This window comes from Pteropus medius, unplaced genomic scaffold (assembly GCF_902729225.1).
Source record: "Pteropus medius unplaced genomic scaffold, Ma_sr-lr_union100, whole genome shotgun sequence".
NCBI lineage: Eukaryota > Metazoa > Chordata > Mammalia > Chiroptera > Pteropodidae > Pteropus > Pteropus medius.
Genome location: NW_024354875.1, coordinates 27,208,101 through 27,228,079, shown reverse-complemented (window position 1 = coordinate 27,228,079; position 19,979 = coordinate 27,208,101). Strand labels below are relative to the sequence as shown.

Below are 19,979 nucleotides of genomic sequence, written 5' to 3'. Positions count from 1 at the left end.
CCCCCTTCAGAGAAGTCTCAACATCTTTGAAGAAGCTAACATGAACTCACAAAACCATTAAAGACGTATTAAAAAGTTTAATCCTACAGAACTGAATGTAAGGTTATAGGTATTGAGAATAGCAAGAATTTAGCAAGTTGTTAAATGGAAGAGATAAAATTACAATACAACTCAATGTTTGGGTCAAATACATGAATAGGAAGCAAAAAGCAGAAACCTACTAAACAAAAGACAGAGTTAAGAGTGAACTTAGTATTAAGGTGAGGCAGTGAAACAATCAGCATGAAAAAAATTAGTGGTTGAGAAGAGAGTGGAAAAATAGGTTTGAATGAAAAAGGCAGTTTCAGATTGTATAGTTTTTGAAGTAAGTCCAAGAGTCTGGAATTGGCTGCGTAGTCAATAAGGAGCTATTTGTTCTGAAGCAGGGGAAAGGCAACAGAAAAGTGATGTTTTAGGAAAATGTATTTGATATCAATCAGTAAAATAGTTTAAAGTGAGGGATAAAAGAGGTTTATCTTGGGGAATGTGGTAACAATAATTCGATAGCAATGAGGTGAGGAAACGCTGGGCTAGGGTAATAAGTATGGGAACTGAGACTAATTGTCACTATGATAAAACTAGTAAAGAATCTGGGAAACTGGAAAAATTTTAATGCCACTGTTTGAAACGGACTTTTTAGAAAAGTTACCAAGTTTTTGTGGGAAAAGGAGAGATTTGATTGAGATGTATTGAAGTAGAAGTGGACAGTGTAGGGAACCTGAGTCTGGGTGAAAGGTCGGGATTTAAAAATAGCTTCAATAATGCAGTTTTCATAATTATCTGATTCCCTGAAAATAGAGGAGCTCACCAAAGAAGTTATTATAAAGACAAAATAAGGGAAGGCCAGGAAGAAGACTAGCTTGGGATCAAGAAGAGATAGAAAAGCCAAAGAAGTAGATAAACTTTTGCTACATTAATATCATAGGTTTTATCACATTGGATCTATGAAATTAAAAATCTTCAAACAGATGGTTTCCAGAATACTTCAGAAACTCTATAATGTCCACAGATACTTCAAATGATTACCTAGAAAAATACTATCTCATTGTCATGTCTTTTTAATGGCTAAAAAATAAGAAATTTGGAATAATGAGATATAATGTCTTCATTATAAAGTCTTGGGAAGCATTTTATTCTGAACAAAAATTCCTTACTGGTTGACTTTTTTTAATAAGCATTCCATCTTCTTCCAAGCTAATTTTGGATACATGGGATCTAATTACAGAATGTAATAAAATTGTTTAAAGTGTACAAATGTAATACTAGGAAAATAAAGTAAATATAAAATTAAATACTTTTATAAAGTTAGGATACAATTTCACATTATTTTGTGCAGTAAATTAAATTCAACGATAAATTTTATGTTGCTGGTTTTTAAAATTAGTACCAAAAAATCCTGAAAAATAAGGTAATTCTCATATATGTTCACACGAAGATTTTAAAGTATGCTGTTTTAAAAAATAAAAGCAAAAATCACCACATTCTAACATTATAGAGCAGATTTAGACAAATTCCAGCAAAGCTCAGTTTTGAGCAGAAATTTCTGAAAACTGCTGGCATTAAACACAGGTCACATTTCAGATATGCATTTATGGTGGCTGTGTTATTCTTTTTTTTAGTAGCTACAGCACATACACAAATTGAAAATGACATATTCATAAAGTGACATTTTGGTTTATGCTTCTTAGTGTTTTGACCACAAGTAGAAAAAGAACATTGAACCATGCTTTGGAGAACACAGAATATCCTTTGTCTTTGCTGAAAAAAATGAGAAAACGTACAAGCTAAACCCAGCAGTGATATATGTCTCAATCAAAAGGAAGGAAAGAAGGAAGCAAGGAAGCAAGGAAGGAAGGAAGGAGGGAAGGAAGGAAGGGAAGGAAGGAAGGGGAAGGAAGGAAGGAAGGAAGGAAGGAAGGAAAAGAGGGAGGAAGGAAGAGAAGGAGGAAGGAAAAATCTTTTCAATACATTTCTGTTTTAAGAAGAGGCAGTAAATTAATCATTAATTTAGATGGTATTTGAAAACTCTACTTCCATTCACTTTAATAATAAAGTATATATGGTCATAGTGTAGTTGGGGAGAAATGATTCCCTATAAGTTTTTAGAGATAAAAACAATAATTACTGTTATTATATATTATATAATATATATTATATAGATGTATCTACTGTATCTATTCATATTGACCACTGACATAAACAGGCTGGTGTGGAAACAAATATAAAGATTTGCAGGAAAAAAATGTAAGAGAATCGAAGGTATGGATTTCAAAATAGTGTTCTTTTTATTTTAGAATAACTTAGAACTGTACAAATCTTGTGACAAGATAAAACAGAATTTTGTTTGTTTTTATATTTTTAAAGTTCCCTTAATCATGATTTCTTGAAATTTTTATATGACTCTGGATTCCAACAATTTAATTCTTAAAAGATTTCATTGTCTTCCCAAAGGATATAGAATAAATGCTCTTAAGAATCATATTTGAAGTTAAATTCCAAAGCACAATCTAGCAATATCATACTGTGACCTTCACTGCTTACCATTCTTACTTCTCACAGGGGTAAAATCAAGCTGGAGACATCAAGAATGCAGCTCTGGTGTTTTTTAACCAGCCAGAGACTCGTGCCACCACTTTTACCCAGGTTACCCAAGCAAGTTGTACATGTACAATCACTTTCTAAATGAATTTTGATTGGCCTGCATGCTACTCAGCTATGTTCCTTCCCCTGCCATGGCAAGGAAGTGCTAGACATACCCAGCTGCTCTCTGCTGAATTGTGTGACATATCACAGCATGGTCAGGCAAGGCGGGCAGTCACACCATCATATTTGATTCTGCTAATGAGTTTTCCAGTTTAGTCTTTTTAGACTTTTAAAAGCAATAATTGCATGCTCATAGGATTTATATCTATTTTAAAACATAATAGGAATGTTGAAAGTTCATATAGTCAAGAACTTGAGAGCATGCATTTTTTTATTTCTCTGCTTTTGTTTCATTAAAATAAGACCACAACTTCTTTGTTGTTGATTCAGCCCTTATAAGTAAATTGTATTACCAAAATGAATCTCACAGGGTTTTTGGTTTTTTTTTGATAGTGATTTCATTTTCAGATTATTATATTCAGATCTGTGAATATAATTTTTAACCCAGCCAACTCATGTGCTCCAGATAGAAGGGTTTGCTTCCATGTTTTTTTGAGAAAGGCTCTGTTAAAAAAAAAAAAGTAGTGTTCATGAAATTTTGGATATGAAGGGCCATAGTCTGTATGCATTTGGGCACCACATATCTTGGATTTTCAAGTAATTTAGGAAAGTTGTTAAGTCATGTGTCTGCAAAACCATAAGTGATAACTATAAGGTAATTAAAAGAAGGAAAGCATCATGATATGTGTTAGGAAAAGTTCATTGCATCTTCATCATTAATTGGTCCAGTATAGCCATTTTAAAAAAATTTCCCTAATCTAGATTAATTCTCTCTAAATGTTCTACCCAAAACTAAGAAAGCAGAAAAAAGACTTAGAAAATTTCCTACTTTATTATTAATTATATAATTTTATGAGGAATAAAAGGCATCATCTAAAATTACTGTATGTTTGTGGTTAACTAAATCTAGTTTATTCTCTTGACTCAACTTTCTCCTGTTGATATAATTGCTTACTGGAATCTCAGCCTGAGTGAGGGTTCTGCAAGGAAAATTCTAAAGGAAATATGAAAAGTTCATGAATATTGGAAGTTTTCAAGATTTCTGGTGAAAAATAAGTAGAGTCTGGGGTTATCTCTAGGTTTAATTTGTATATATGCTCTTCTTTAGGGATAACTGAGAATTAATTGTAGAATGCAACAAATTCAGGAATAAAATTATTAATGAAAAATAGAAATACAGTCCCTGATGGTTTGTGTGATTTTTACATTGCAAGCACTGACTTTTTAGTTACACTCTTTGTGAAACAATATGAGGCAACTCTTGCAGAGGCACAGATGGGTGTGTGAATGGCCATTTTAAATGTACCTCAACCTTTAGAGAACTGTTTTGGTGTTTTAGTGTACTTTTGCTGAAATTAAAGTCAATTAAGGCTGGTTTAGTGGCAACTTTTGCATATTTTCTCAAAATAAACCAGCTTTTTCTTTTGCCTTCTTGATACCCCTTCACTTTACTTTTAAAGTACTACACAATTGTTTTGCTTCACACATTATATACTCATTAAGACGATTTTAAAACAAAAGGAGCACCAGGGGTGTTGCACATTTAAAATATGTTGTGGTCAAACCAAATATTTTTAACCCTTCAATAAGTAGTCCAGAAAAAAGAACTATTGGTTTTAGTCGTATTCTTGCTGCCTTGGATAAGCAGCCCAATGGCCTCACTGTGGCTACTTTTTCTTCAAGTAAAATGTTGTAAGTCAAGATATGGATATGCATATCCAAAAGATCAGACTAAGGCCCTGACAGTATGTATGACCAAAAGATTTTCCTCTTCCACTTGCAAGACAAATTCCAGAAGTTTTGAGATCAATGGCTAGATTTTAAAGGCAATCTGTAATGGCTGAATCTTTTATTTTTGCCTCTTGAATCATACTGCAGTTTGTGAGAGTCAAACATTTGATAGTTGATTGAAAATAAATGAAATGTGAGCGCATTTCAGTGGAAGTAGGCCAGTTGCTAACATTCTCGTCTATCTCTGAAAGTTAAATTTCATTATTTAATTGGATAAAAATCAACGGCAATATTCAGCATAAGAGGAAATTTCTAAATAAGTTCATGCTATTAGGGGGAAACATGGTCGCATGGCCTTTTGGGGTGCTGATTCTGTCATTTCTTATGAGTGGTATTGCAGTTAACCTTCTTGAAAACTTCATATTCAGGTACCATGTCCTTGAGGACATGGTTCTTGGATCAGCGTGCGGCTTCCACAGCATTGCGCCAGGCTTCTGCTACAGCCAGGCATGTTTTCTGCGGCTGAATTAGGTCTGGAGAATGTTGCATCTTAAAACCTGCTTCCCAGTGTGCATAAGCCATCATCCCTCTGTAGACTTAGTAGTTTCTACAAGGGATGGAAGAATCGAACCTTAAATGCCATAAAATATTGGAAGAGTAGGAAGAAAATAGTACAAGAAAACAAGTCCGAGCTTGTACTATGTGGTTTTATATGGAAGCTTTCTATTGTTATGCCTATATACTTCTTAATATTTTTCTAACTACTTCAGAATGAGTATTAATTTTAGTTATTTAGTATAGTCATCAAGTTCCTTAATATGGAAATTTTCATTTCAGGTTTCTTTGCTCTTTTTTTATATCATAGTATCACAGCTATGGCAATATATAGAAAGTAAGTTATTCTTTGTATTTATCATCAGTCTCGTGCTTTTAAATCAGTTACATGCTTTTAAATAAATCATTTTGGAAGTCATATTGGTATGGCTATGACAAAATGTATCACAAACTACACCCTACCGGAGTATAAATGTCAAAGTGTTGAACTTAGAAAATGTTTAGATTCTGTAGATAGTATTACATCAATGTGTAGAAGTTTAAATGTTTAAGAAGTTTCCTAGGGTATAAGTTAATGGTTTAAAAATACAGCAATAAAATTATTTATGTATCCAGTGACCAAAGTATATCAGGAAATATATGATAATTGGTTGTTATAACTTAAAGACAGCCTAAGCCTTAATTTTAAATTGTAAGTAAATTCACATTTTCAAAAATTTTATGTAGTTGATTCGATATTTTCATAATTTTATAGAATAAAATGCATTCTATGACAAAATCATGGCCTATGAAGGTTATAATATAAATAAGCCTGATTCTTCAATTTAGGAAGAATTAACTATATGGCAACCTCCATAGGGAAAGGAACTTCTCACAAAACACTTTTTAGTGAAATGAACACTAGTTTACCAATTATCTTTTAAGCTTTGGTTTGAGGGTCTCAAGTCTCTGTCTGAACATTCCTTAAGGAACTTTCCAGAGCATAAATTTTAAGAATTTATCCTTATATTATCCTTATAAACAGAAAAACTCCTGGGTAACAGTGAAGCAATTCTCTATGTAAAATGCTTGTGTGAGAAGACATGCAGAGTTTTTTCCTTTGCCTGTTTTCAAAAGACATGTTTTACCTCATAATGCTAGGAGGATAGAGGCTAATTAACTCACTACTGATCCTCCCTACTTTATGATTTTTGAATGCATAGTCTCCATAGCATTTAGAAAATTAAAATTATTTATATCCAACACGTTAACCATATTTACCAATGTTAATAATGTGAAGCCAGTACCAATAACAAAAATACATACAGAGAGGTCAATACTTAGTAAACACCAGATTCAGTTGTCATTCAGATTAGCAGCTACTATTACTTATGCTGTGAAGGGCTTGTTCAAATAAGTGTTTAAGATACCTGTATAATATATGGCAGATAATTATAATGAAAAATATTCAACACTTCACAATTATATTAACAGTAGTAAAATGAGAAGTGAAGGATGACTATATTTTCTAAAGTTTTCTAAAAGAAAAGTATATGTGTACTTGTGTGTGTATATACACATATACTTATTAATATCTTCCCTTAGATTTCTTTATCAAATGTCAGCCTATATTTTAGAGCAACATTTTGGAAATAACATGTATTTTTATCCCTAACATATTATTAATTAGACAATTCCTATTCATTAAGAAAATACATTTTCTAATACAATTAGACTTCTGTCAAGACCATGATGGAGGGATTTAGACATTTCCATGATTATTTCAAAATAGATGAAATTATCTAAATACTATAATTCTCTCTATAAGAATAATTCTAAAATGCAATCATTAATTTATTCACTCTTCATAAACCTGATCAACACTATTTAGTGTCTATTTTATGCTTGGATATTTTGATATACATATGTGTGTGTGTGTGTGTACATTTTTGGTATATATGTTTATATATATGTACATAAGTATATAATTTTATGTACATATATAATTTATATATATTTATAAGAATATTTAGTCAAAACAAACAAGTATAAGGACTAAAAGTCTATAAAATTAAGTGTGGAAATATCATGCAAGAAAGAAAGGATTCATGGAGAAGGTGGACCATGACCAGGCTCAAAAGAAATTCCTGAGCTTGAAATGGCCAAGAAAAAGAAGAAACACGAAACTTTTCATAACTAATCTCAAAAAAAATTTGGTTTCTTACTGGTTTTATATATGCAGTTATGATATTATCATATTATGCAATTATGATATTATTACTGCCACTCATTAAATGTCATAGTATCCAATCCATAAAACAAGAAGTAACATTTGAAGGAAAGAGTTAGTTGCTGAGTCAAAACAATTATCTAATATTTTCTTCATGAAACCAGAAGCTGCAGCAATTCTATCCAGCACTAGCTTTCCTAGGATTTCCTTAGAAAAATAAAGATATCCTGGCTGTAGTAAGCCCAAAATTCCTAGGAGAAGAAAATGTCTTGGCCTTCCACCTCTCCAAAATGTAGAGGAATTTAATGGTAAAATTCTTGCACTACAATAATCCTATAAATCATCAGCCAAAAATCATCAGTCTAGCTTCTATCTGCAGACTACTCCAGACATGGAGGTATTTTATTATAGAATTATATTTTGACTTAAAGTAATTTTAATAATATATTTAGTTGTACCTGGCTAGCCTCTCCCTCAAAGTAACATCACAGAAAGTATCATCTGGATACTATTCTTCAATTAGTTCACATAAAATATTAAACTACATTTATATTATAATTTCAATAAATCAAAAATTTTGAGCCAAATTTCCTCCGATATGACCTATATTGAGGGAGTCATTTAGATATTTTTTTAATAACACATTACTCTTTCAGAAGCAGAGTGACCCTACCACTAGCTACTAAAGTAAATGGAGGTTTTGAAAGCATTAACCTGTCCATGTGCTGTTCTTTCCTTCTAAAAGCTTTACATTGCCTAGGCTGTGTTGTATGTCATGTCTTTGCACCAGTTTTCATAAAGCATTACACATCCATAATGTCTTCCCAAGTGATCTCAGAGTACTTACTAGATATTTATTCTTGTAACACTGAAGTGGCTCTTCTTAGCCATGTGGCATGTCATAGTGATTTATATAATGGAAAAATTCACAGCCTGATCACATGTTGAATTAAGAATGTGCTCCTAATAAGTCTACCCAGATTCTGGACAATGCCATCTACGAAGAAATTTCCATTTAGAATTCTTTGGCAAGTACTGAATTCATAATTCATTTAAGCAATTGAGAGAGAGAGAGAGAGAGAGAGAGAGAGATCCATCTTTTTCTGCTAGTAAAGAGTGAAGAAAATTACATAAGCCAGAGGAAAATATAGCTCAAAATTGAAGTATAATGACTGTGACTAATGTTAATGAGCCATTCTTCCTTTCTAAAATTATAGAAACATGGACAGTAGTTACAGACAACTGGTAATGTTCTTTGCCCTCTGAAAATTTCCATTGGAAGTGATGGAAAGTACAATTTGATTTGATGCATTTTAATTAATATAATCAGCAGTGGATGTCAGCATACAAGACTTTTATCAAACTATTCTTGAGTTGGTCTTAGTCTTAATGTATTAAATTATTTTCATATGGATTCATACATAAATGGAGATCACAGAACAAGTTAATCAGTATAATCCATCCTTTCCAAATCACCCACATTGAATGCTGTCTAAACATTTTTTCGTCTGAACCAAGTCAGTAGTTGCATTGTTTTGAAAAGTAGGACTTTAATTATTTTATAATTATTAGTATGAATTATGTAAAATCAGTAATGTTAATAGAATCAAATGCTATCTCTACCATTTTTTGCACCCTATGACAGAGTATTTCCAAATTAACTGAATAAAAGGGGAAAAAAGTTACATCTTTGCAATGGGGTTTTGTTTCCAGAAATTAAATGCAACCAGCTCATCTGAAGGAAGCACAGTTGATGTTGCTCCACCCCGAGAAGGTGACCAAGCTGAAATTGAACCAGAGGAAGACCTTAAACCAGAAGCTTGTTTTACTGAAGGTAAACAAGCTCTAATATGATTAAATGTCATCTCCCCTTTTTCCTTACAGAGAAGGATGATACCTCATTTCAAAGAAATATTTCAAAAAATTGGTGAAGGCATGTTTATCTTTGTTTTCCTCTTTTCTTCCAAAATGTTAGTTTATCTATACTTCCAGATTATACTATAGCAGTGTCTGTGCTTGCACAATTAAGATGATTTAACATGTCTTTTTCCTTTAGTCCTCAGAATAAAGTTGACTCTATGAGATAAATGACATTCTGGAATGTCATCTCATTGATACAGCACTCCCTTCAGACCTCATTGTTAGTGTGATTATTTGATTTATAGATGCTGCAATAATTACACCCCATCCCTTATAGTTTCAAATGTGGTTAATTTGTGCTGTAGCCAGAGCTGTCTAGGGATGTAAATGTGTTGTAGAGCTTTGACACAGAGAAGAGTAATTCTCACAGCAACCAGTGCAGTGTCTTGCATACAAATCAATAAAGATTTGCTGACTCAGTGTGATTGGATTTAATCTGATAAGTAAAAGCTCAGAGAGTTAGAGGAGGAGAGTAGATTCAAGTTAGAAATAACATGAAAGCAAAGAGGGGGAGGAAAAGAAATAGAGATACTGACTGACAAGATGAGTCATAGGTGTGACTTAGAAAAGCACTGAAGCTGAAAATAAATTAGCTTGGGAAAACTGACAATGGCTGATAACTGGGAAGACAGGGGGATTTTCTGTCATGATAAGAAGGGAGTGAAAGTCCAGGATCACATCAAAAAATGAATAAACAATTTGAATGTGTAGTTTTCCCCCAAACCTGAGAAGTGTTATTGGACCCTATTTCCATCAGTGACCTTGAGGTGAAGAGAGATCCTAACTAGTGTTAAGGAATGAAACATTTATACTCAAGCAACTCTTGGTAAAGTAATTCCTTGAATTCTAGATAGCTGGCTAAATAACTAAATCTGAAAATGATTCATTATACAGGAAGGATATTGAAGATAACTAGAGAATGGAGTAACCAGTTACCCTATAAAATAATGATCTGAGCCTGGGGTGTGGAGGGAGCAACAAAGTTTTTTTTTTTTTCCCTAATTAATAGTAAAATATTTTTCTAATTTATTATATTTAATTTTATCTTTTAGGATGTATTAAAAAGTTTCCATTCTGTCAAGTAAGTATAGAAGAAGGCAAAGGAAAGATCTGGTGGAATCTTCGGAAAACCTGCTACAGCATTGTTGAGCACAACTGGTTTGAGACTTTCATTGTCTTCATGATCCTTCTTAGTAGTGGTGCTTTGGTAAGTGAAAAGCATATTTCAAGAATCAGATTCTAGTAGAATAGCTTATTTTCTGAAAATACCAGAAGCATATGTTGAGTTTAAGAAGTAAAGGAGAAAGTGTATCTGTGCCTTGCAGAGCTTGGCACCCAGAGTTGAATTGTGCAAAATTCAGTACAAAATAAATCAAGGCCATGAAGAGCCAGATGGAATTTCTCATCTGGTGTTTTTCTAACAGATGTTTTCCTCACTGATACAATCATTTACAGAGACATTCTGTAACTATGTTACCTTCCACATCAAATACCATCCAGTTCTCACTATTAATCATATTAACATTTATAGACTAAAAGTATATCTTGCTTTCTTTATGTCTAATCAATTATTCTTTCAAAATAATACGGATCATTCAGGAAATCATTCCAATCATTATGTTGGAATAGTTCAAGTCTCTCCCTCATCAACAAAACTTCTAATTATTTTCTGAGTTTACTACTCTAAAAGCACGTCTTTGTAGTAGTAATTGAAATAGAAATTTTGGGGTAAAAGGCAGGGAAGAAAGTACATACTAAATCAGTGAAGATACTGACATTTCCTTGCCAACATTTTCCATTAGTTTTAGACTTTAAATGTTGTCTAATGTTCAATGTTTGCCTGATGTTAGCTAATATTTATTAAATTATTGCTTTGTGACCAGTATTATACTAAGCAATTTTATCAAGTATTTGGGGGAGGCAAGCCATTCAAGTAAAATAAAAGCATTCTTCATTCACAGGCTTTTGAAGATATATACATTGAACAGCGAAAGACTATCAAAACCATGCTAGAATATGCTGACAAAGTCTTCACTTATATATTCATTCTGGAAATGCTTCTCAAATGGGTAGCGTATGGATTTCAAACATATTTCACTAATGCCTGGTGCTGGCTAGATTTCTTGATCGTTGATGTAAGTATACTGAGTGATTTTTATTAAATTGTTTTTTAAAAAGGCAAATTTTACATTTCATATACTTCTAGAATTAAAACTTTGACTTTTGAGAACCTGGTTTCTCAAAATGCTGACACAATTATGCAATTATCTTTTTAAAAATATAATAAATGCAATAAATGCAAAAAATGTTAAAAGTCTCTTGGAAAACAGTAGAAGAGGTCCTAAAGATGTGGACAGTGGTAAGAGAAAACAGAGAGAGAACTGCTCTGTCATAAGGAGACAGCTCTTCTTTTTCTGAAAGTTAAGGACCTCAAGTTAAGGAATAACTTAAAAAAAATCAGTGTTAATTGACAGATCTAAGCACTTACTAACAGTTCAAAAAAAAAAAATTCAGGGAAGTAAAATCAGGACAGATTTGGGGCCAGCAATTATGAGAATTGCTCTTTAATACCTTACTAGAGTACATTTTATTAAATAATGTTAAAAAAAAAAAAACCCTACATTGTATCTATTCAGCTGTATACCCACAAAGAATAAAATGCATTTCTATTCTTAAATCAGTAGTTAGATAGCCCAGGAGCTAATCAGATATTTACCATGCAAAGAGTTAGGTGTAGGAGCCCTGCTCTGAATCTGATTACCCTGGGATAAGCAGTCATAGGAACTTTGCCAATAATGGGATCTGACTTACAGCCTTTTTTTTTTTTTATTCCAAGCGATATAGAGGCAATGGGGCAAAATAACAGTCACCTGGTTCTTTGTAGTCTGTGATATTCCACTGCACAAGGCTTTCCCAGCAAAACAAAGTGCTCTAAGCAACCTCTAGCTGTTTCCTAGCAATCATAAAGCACTTTATTTTTAGCTTTAACACTTGCCACTATTAATCAATGATTATCGTACATGTCCATTCATTCTTTTTATCATTTTTGACAAGTGTGGGCCTATCTAAATTCTATTCCCCTTTCTCTCACACATACATACTCATCTCTATAACCAAAATGTGTTCAACTCTTTGAGTTGAGAATAAATCTGCTGCCAAGTCACTCTTAATAGACCAGAAATGACTTCCAATTTCCATGGCTGGTATTTAATAAATACTAAAGATGAATGTCAGTATTATCCTGAAAAGCTATCCATAAGAGGAAGTTTAATATTCTCATATTCTGCAGCTGGAATAGACCTTAAGGAATATCTAACCTTTATTCTGGTTTTCTAAAGAGTTTATTTTAAAATGAAGCCTCAGTTTAAATAATTTTCCTAAAATAGCATATCTACTTAGTAACAAAGCTAAGATTAGTGTCCAAATTTCCTAATTCTCAATTCAGGGCTCTTTTATCCCACAGATTTCTTATCTAACTGGTACAAATGTATTATTATTTTTACAGATTAGCTTTAGGATATAGCATTTATAATCTCTAGCTTCTTCCTGAAAAGATGGAACACTAAATACATTAAGAATCTTCTTTAGTTCAAAAAGATTTTGTCATGTATGAAGATCATTTACAAATTTGATAGAAGTTCTTCAGAACATTGTGAAATTTATTGAATATTTACATTTACTAAAAAATTTATATTCACTGAAATACTACATTGCACTTTTAGTATTCCACGTATTTCCCTCATCCAGAAGATATGAATATGATGCAAAAAAATCTCTCAAAAACAGGGGCTTTGTATCTTGTTTGTATCCTTAAACAGCTGATATAGACACTTAGGGATCTATCAAATAATGTCAAAAATGAATAAATCAATGACAAAGAATGGTGCCCAAAAAATTACTTTTTCTTTAAGTGAGACTAAATTAATAGATTAGAACTGGGTATTTAAAACATCTTACCTTTGGGTAAATTATGTTACCTTAAATGGGTCTATTTTTTTCTTTTTCCCAAAGCAGGGACTGAAATACACAAGTTAGTTGTAATCTCAGATAACAACTTGTTCTCAGACCACTGGGTCCACTGAGCTAAAGTAAATGCAGAGTTAAAATAGTTTCACAATCCTTCAGGTATATTGCTGTAACAAAACTAAATAGCCACAAAAAGCTAAAACAAAAGAAAAAACAAAACTGAGGTAAGAGTGAAGCACTTCAAACCAGAAGAAATATACTTTTGAACTTTGAGAAATTTATCTATGTAAAAAATGTAATTTCTTCAGTTCTCTAAAAGTAAAAGTAGATTGTAGTGGGCTATCTGTCTAACTTTCTAACATTCATTCACTAATTCAATTAATATGTTAAGCATCTAATAATGATCACATGCTACTTTAAAGAGCTATGAACAAGATGGATCGAGTCCTGTTAGAGCTTACACTCTATGGGAGAGTAGAACAGATAGTAGAGATGTAAACAAATAAAATCTAAAAATAAGATAAATGCAGATGGTTATGACTGGTATGAGATAAAACAGGATAATAAAATAGACAATGGCTGCAAAGTAGGAAGCAGGAGGAGAGTATTAGGTAGAGTGTCTAGGGAAGGTGTCTTTGTGAAAGTAAACAATGAGAAAAGGTGCTTTGGGGCTGCTCTAACAGAATCCCATAAACAAGTGACTTATAAACAAGAGAAATTTATTTCTTATAGTTCTGGAGGCTGGGGTGTCCCAGATCAAGTTGTCAGCAGTTTCGATGTCTAGTGAGATCCCTCTTCTTAGCTCATAGACAACATCTTCCCTCTGTGCTCTGGTGTGGAGAAATGGGTAATTGAGCTCCTGGGGTCTCTTTTATAAGGCACTAATTCTATTCATGAGGACTCCACCCTTATGACCTAATCACTTCCTAAAGGCCCCACCTCCAAATACCATTACTTTGGGGCTTATGTTTCAACATATGAATTTTGGGGAACATAAACATTCAGTCTATAACAATGGTCCAGCAATTCAAAGACCTAAAGGAATAGAAAAGAGCAATCTGAAGGCCCTGAAGTAAGTATGAGCCACAGACACTCAAGAGACAGAAAACTGTTGTACTTATGTGTGATGAAACATGGGCAAGGATGATAAAAACAATTCGGAAAGTTACCTAGGGGCCATAGCAAGAAGTCCGTGCTTTATTATATATTATATATATTATGTAATTTATTACATATTGATTATATAGTGGGAAGCTCAGGGAGGGGAGCAAGCAGGGATCCAATCTACTGTTTTAAAATGATAACATTTTAAAGTTGAAGAATGGCTCAGTCAGAGCAGGGAGACCAACCAGGGAGTTGTGTTAACAACCTAGGAAAGAGAAGATTGTGTCTTAGACTAAGGTGATGAGACAATGATGGACTAGATGTATGGTGTAAAGAGAGGATTTGACAAACAGATTTTCTTTCAACCTCGACTTGAATAAATGGTAGAGAACGAAGCTATTAACTGGAATGGAGAAGAAGAGATCAGGTTTGACAGGGCAAGCAGATGGTAAGTGGAAGAAAAATGTACTAAGTTTGAGATGCTGATTAGACATTGAAGAGTAGATGTTGAATTTTACGTAAGTCTCAAATCTGGAGAGAAACCAGGACCTGATTATCATTTTAGGATTCATTGGGATACAGATGGCATTTGACGCCATCTGTATTAGCTCATGAACTTGAATGAGTTTACCTAGGCAGGGAATGCAAGGTGACAAGGTAGCACAGTCTAAACTCTGGGGAACACTTCAACAGTTAGAGGTTAGGCAAAAGGTAAGGAGCCAGTAAATTAGATTAAGAAGTTGCTATTAGATGAAAAAGGAAAATAGAACATGCACGGTATCACAGAAGCCCAGAGAAGATAGTTGGGTTTTCCAAAAGAGGAGTGATCAATTCTATGAGGCTATAAGGAGGTCAGTGACATGAATACAGAGAAATGCCACTTAGATGTGGCAAAATAGAGGTCACTGGTGTTATAGATAAGCATTGCCTCATGGAAGTGATGGGAATAAAGTACTAGAAATATTGGAAAGATTGAAGAATGGAGATGAAGAGACAGAAACAGCAAATATGATAACTCAAGTTGGAATCAAGTAGGACAATTTAACTCATGCCTTTGTCTGCCAAGATACTGTACCACTACTTTTTCTGATTCTGTATTTTGTTCCTATCCAAAGGTCAAAAAGATACTATCTTCAGATAAAAACCAAACTATCCGATACTATCACTATACAAGTTATAATATAGATACTGTTATTAGCTCCACAATGAACTAAATACATGATAATAATTTATTTTAAAAGAAATTCAGATTTCTTATGATTTTATTGATTTTTGCATAAATGTCATCTCCAAGAAAATACATCCAAGCTCCTGCCATGATGACTTCAAATTTGGTTCTAAATTATCTAAAGTAGTGATGTATCCAAAACACAGTCTTAGTAAAATATTCAAATATCATGAAATATTTATTGCCCATGAGTGATTTCCACTCTACAGACAGCACAGGTTGCTGATGTGGTTGAAATGAGATGCTTGATGTTTGCCACTCAGAAACTTTTTTTCCCACTTGTTCAAGGGCTCCTTAGTACCCTCATCGGCTGCTCTACTGAGGTGAACAAAAGTAGAATAGGGATACATTCTGATTCTAATATGTATTTACAATTGCCAGTAGCCTCTATACTCTAGTGGTCCCTGCCTTAGCTCTTGACATTCACTCTTGACATACTGGCATACTCAATAATGAAACTAGTGTTATTAGTATTAGAAGTAGCACAATAAGAGGCCTAGCACTTCCTAAGCACTTACTGTGGGAATGGCACTAATTAAGAGCCTTACCTAATAAAAAGGAAAATTGATAACCCTAATTTAATGCTTCCTGTGTACAGTTGCTGCTAAAAGCACTTTGTATGTGTTAACTCATTTAATCTTCAAAACTCTGAGTTAGAAACCATAACCCCTCTCATTGTGCAGATGAGCAAACTAAGGCAAAGAAAGGTTATTACTTGCCCAAGTAAACATAGCTAGTAAGAGACTAAACTAGATTTTGTACCCAAGCAGTCTGACTCTAATGACTGTGCACCTAACCACTTTATTATACTGCTCATTATCAATCTCTTTTTAATATAAATTGTTTATTAATCCTCTTAACGATCCTATAATGTAAGTCTTATTATCTGTTTTGGTACTGAGAAAATGAGGTTTAGAGATGTCATACCACTAATGAGTGGCAGAGCTACCTCCACCTAGCACTGTGCTCTTTGCCCCATATTTCACAACAGAGCCTTGATCTATTTGAAATATTGTGTTGCACTAGTCAAAGTGTTCTCATATTATACTTAGAAGGTGGTTGCCTTTGTGAATGAAAACAATGAGATGCCTTGCTAATATGTACACACCTTCCTTAATTTCAGCTACAGCTCTTGTGCAGAGAATTAAATAAAAATAACTTTGGATATAAATTATTGTCATTTCGTATCAATTTCTGGCCTCTCTCCAGAAATACTTCCATGTAAATATGGCTTTTCCTATAAATGTCTCCTAGTAGGATTGATTCACTTTGTTCTTTTTTTGGAAGGATTTTATTCTCTTTTAGTATTATCAATTTCTTAATATGAAAAATTTCTCACAGGTTTAAAAAGATAATCCTATTAATTAGTTTAACAGTATAAAATTCTGTATTCCATTTGTTAAAAGATCAAAACTTTTAGGACAATGGGATTTTAGTCTTTAATTCTGTTCTCTCCTGAAATCCCAACCCACATTTCTAAATGCTTCCTACTGACAACTCCTTCCTACTAAAACTCTTTCTGTCTGAGTACATTCATTATCTTACTCTTCAATCAGCATTTCTTCCTGAATTCCCTGTTTAGTCTAAAGGTGGCATATCTATGAAGCTAAACCAGGTGTTATCTTCAGCCTTTCCTTCTCTATCACTCCTCACAACCAATCAATCAGTATGTTTCCAACTAAAAAATGAATTGGGGTCTGGATCCTCTTCTTCAACGACAACACCATTAGGACTAATTGGACCAAGCAATGGCTTACTAAATGTTCTCCCTGCCTCCAGTTATAACCTCATCACATGCCTCCCTTAGAAAGATCCCCATGGCTCTTACTCTTCTTAAAGTCCATTGGATACCGTAGAAATTCATGAGCTAGGATTCTAAACAGTGACAGTAAAGGCAAGTAAGCATTCTCATGTATAATAATCATAACTAACCTTTGTCTTAATTCATTTAATCTTCACAACCACTAAGGTATCTGTTCCTATGATCCCAGTTTGGTAGATGAGGAAATTGAGGCACAGAGTAATTACTCAGCTATTAAGTGACCATATGTTTACTACATAAAATGTCAAACAAAATTCCTATTTTCCCAGAAAAAAAAAATTATTAAACCTGAGGATAGACTCATAATTAGATACCCTATATACAGAAGTACTTGGTTAAAGATGATGTATCCATAAATATACTGTGATTTGTCTTTTCAGTATAAATAACATATAGTGTTATTTTGCTTTAATCATTTTGAAATTACTGAACTATACAATTCCAGACAAGAAAATAAACTTAGAAATTAGCTGGGTCAAAATCTTCATTTTAAAAAAATGATATTTGTAATACTTAAATGACATGTCTGTGGAACCAATGGCTCTGTTTGCCACACAGCAGTCCAGTGATGCACCACCACAATTTACTCATCCATTCCCCAGGGATGAACAGTTACATTATCTCGTTTCCCACTGCCACAAAAGAAAAAAAAAAAAAAAGGCATAATGACTGAGATGTTCGCTTTTATATAGCTTGTGAGCATTGTGAATTTTCTAATCATGTACAAAGTAAAAGACAAACTGTAAAAGCTTAAGACAGAAGCAGAAAATATGTCAAAGGCAAAGAAAGAGTCAGCCCCTGAGTTACAAACTCCTCATACATAAAAATGAACTCTCATTCCTCACTAACATTGCTGTATATTATAATCTGTATGTTATACTATTTGGTTAATAACCTTTTTGTCACTGATTTGTAGGAGTACTTTTCAGATTAAAGAAATTTACTGTTTTGTCGCAGGTGGTAACGACTACTTTTCCTTTTAGGGTTGTTGTTTTTTTTTTTTTTTTTTTTTTTTTGTCATGTAGAAATTTTTCATATTGATTTAATCAATTTTATCAGCCTTTTTTCTTCCTGGTTTTTCTCATGCTTATGAAGACCATTTCCTTTCAATATTATTTTTATTATTAAAATATTTTCTCATGTCTTCCCACTTTAATAGTTTGAGTTTCATTTCTTCATCCATTTTGACATTTTAATTTTCGATCAATCTGGAACTTATTTTGGTGTAAGAAATGAGGTGAGGCTCCAATATTATTTTCCTCACAATGATTTCTCTCACTTAAGTTGTTCTTTTTACTTCTCATTTGAAAGGCTAATCTTATCTACATGCTCAGTATGTCTTGGGTCCAATATAGATTTGTTTTGTTTCACTTATTTCTTTGTCTACTAATATGACAGCTTTAATTATTGCTGATTTATAACTGGTTTTAATATCAGGTGGACTTTGTCCTCTGCTCTTCTTCTTAAAACAATATTATTTTAGATTATCTCGTTCTTTTTTTCTTTTAATATTTTAAAGTTTGTGTAGTACCAAAAGACACACAATTGTAAAAAAAAATGAAAAAATATATTAATACCTATGATAATTATATTATTATTTATAATAGTCTTCGCTTTATTTTTTTTTTGAAGTCAGCAATAATATATCTGCAAATAATGACTTCCTCTGTTTTTCTAATTCTTATAGCTCTTATTTTTTCTTTCAGAAAGTGTTAAATAAAAATGTCAGTGGTGGGCATATTCTTTTATTTCTGGTTTTAATGGGAATGCTTCTAGATTTTGCCATCAAAAATTATGCAAGCTTTTGGATGGAAATATATTATCTGAATATATGGAGGTTATCATATGGTTTTAATGTTTTAGCTTTATATTATATTTAAAAAATCATCTCTAGCCATTTTTAAGGGAAATAAATTCATATTACTTGGTTCATTAACCGATCACAAGACTTCCAAGGTCTTCTTCAGAATAATCAATCCTTCCTGCATTATTATTTTCTTTCTTTGTCTCAGCTGTCATAGGACTGTTGAAAAATGTGGATGACAACTAAACCACCCCTGAAACAGACAATTTTGTATAGTATTTGCTGTATAGTGAGGTACTTAGAGTCATGTAAATTTGTATTAAAAATTCAGTTTTTGGTAAAGAGTTCTGTTACAGTTTATACATATTAGCAGGAGTGCCTTTTGTGTTTGGCAAAAAAGAAATGAATATTAAAACACTGTGTATTAAAAGCTGGGAACAAAGTTGCTGAGGTGAAAACACTGGACTCGAAAACTGAAGACCTAAATTCCAGTTACGAGCTTGCTCCTTGCTACCTTTTCTTGGACTAGTCTTTTGACAACTCTGAGACAGACATAATGAGTGAAAAAGATCATTGTAAGCCGTAAAGCACTCTACTAATATAGGACATTGTTTAAATTTTAAGTATATTGCCAATATTTAATTATTTATTTCAAAATTACCTTTAAAGCATATTGTTTTTCACAATAGTCAACTTAATAAAATGAGTTCTGTGCTACATAAAATGACATGAGGTCTATTAAAAAAAAGGGGGCGGGGGGCGGTAAGTCACGAATACCGATTCTCTAGCAACACACAGAGCCAGCCCATGTGGGGTCGTTATATGCAAGTGGTGCCTCCCAGCCTTCGAACCCACTACAATTTCCTATCTTTCCAGTACTTCTGGTTCTGGCCATTAT

General features: G+C 33.0%; 1 protein-coding gene across 14 annotated transcripts in view; it reads left to right on the top strand.

The window, feature by feature from the left end:
- LOC120596971 (sodium channel protein type 3 subunit alpha) overlaps window positions 1-19,979 on the top strand; it is a 78,273-nt gene that overhangs the window by 47,298 nt on the left and 10,996 nt on the right. For all 14 annotated transcript variants that reach the window (XM_039855557.1, XM_039855559.1, XM_039855551.1 and 11 more), the window contains exons 17-19: window positions 8,951-9,071; window positions 10,210-10,364; window positions 11,119-11,292. In XM_039855557.1, coding sequence (XP_039711491.1) covers window positions 8,951-9,071; window positions 10,210-10,364; window positions 11,119-11,292 — 450 coding nt within the window. The remainder of the gene's footprint in view (window positions 1-8,950; window positions 9,072-10,209; window positions 10,365-11,118; window positions 11,293-19,979) is intronic.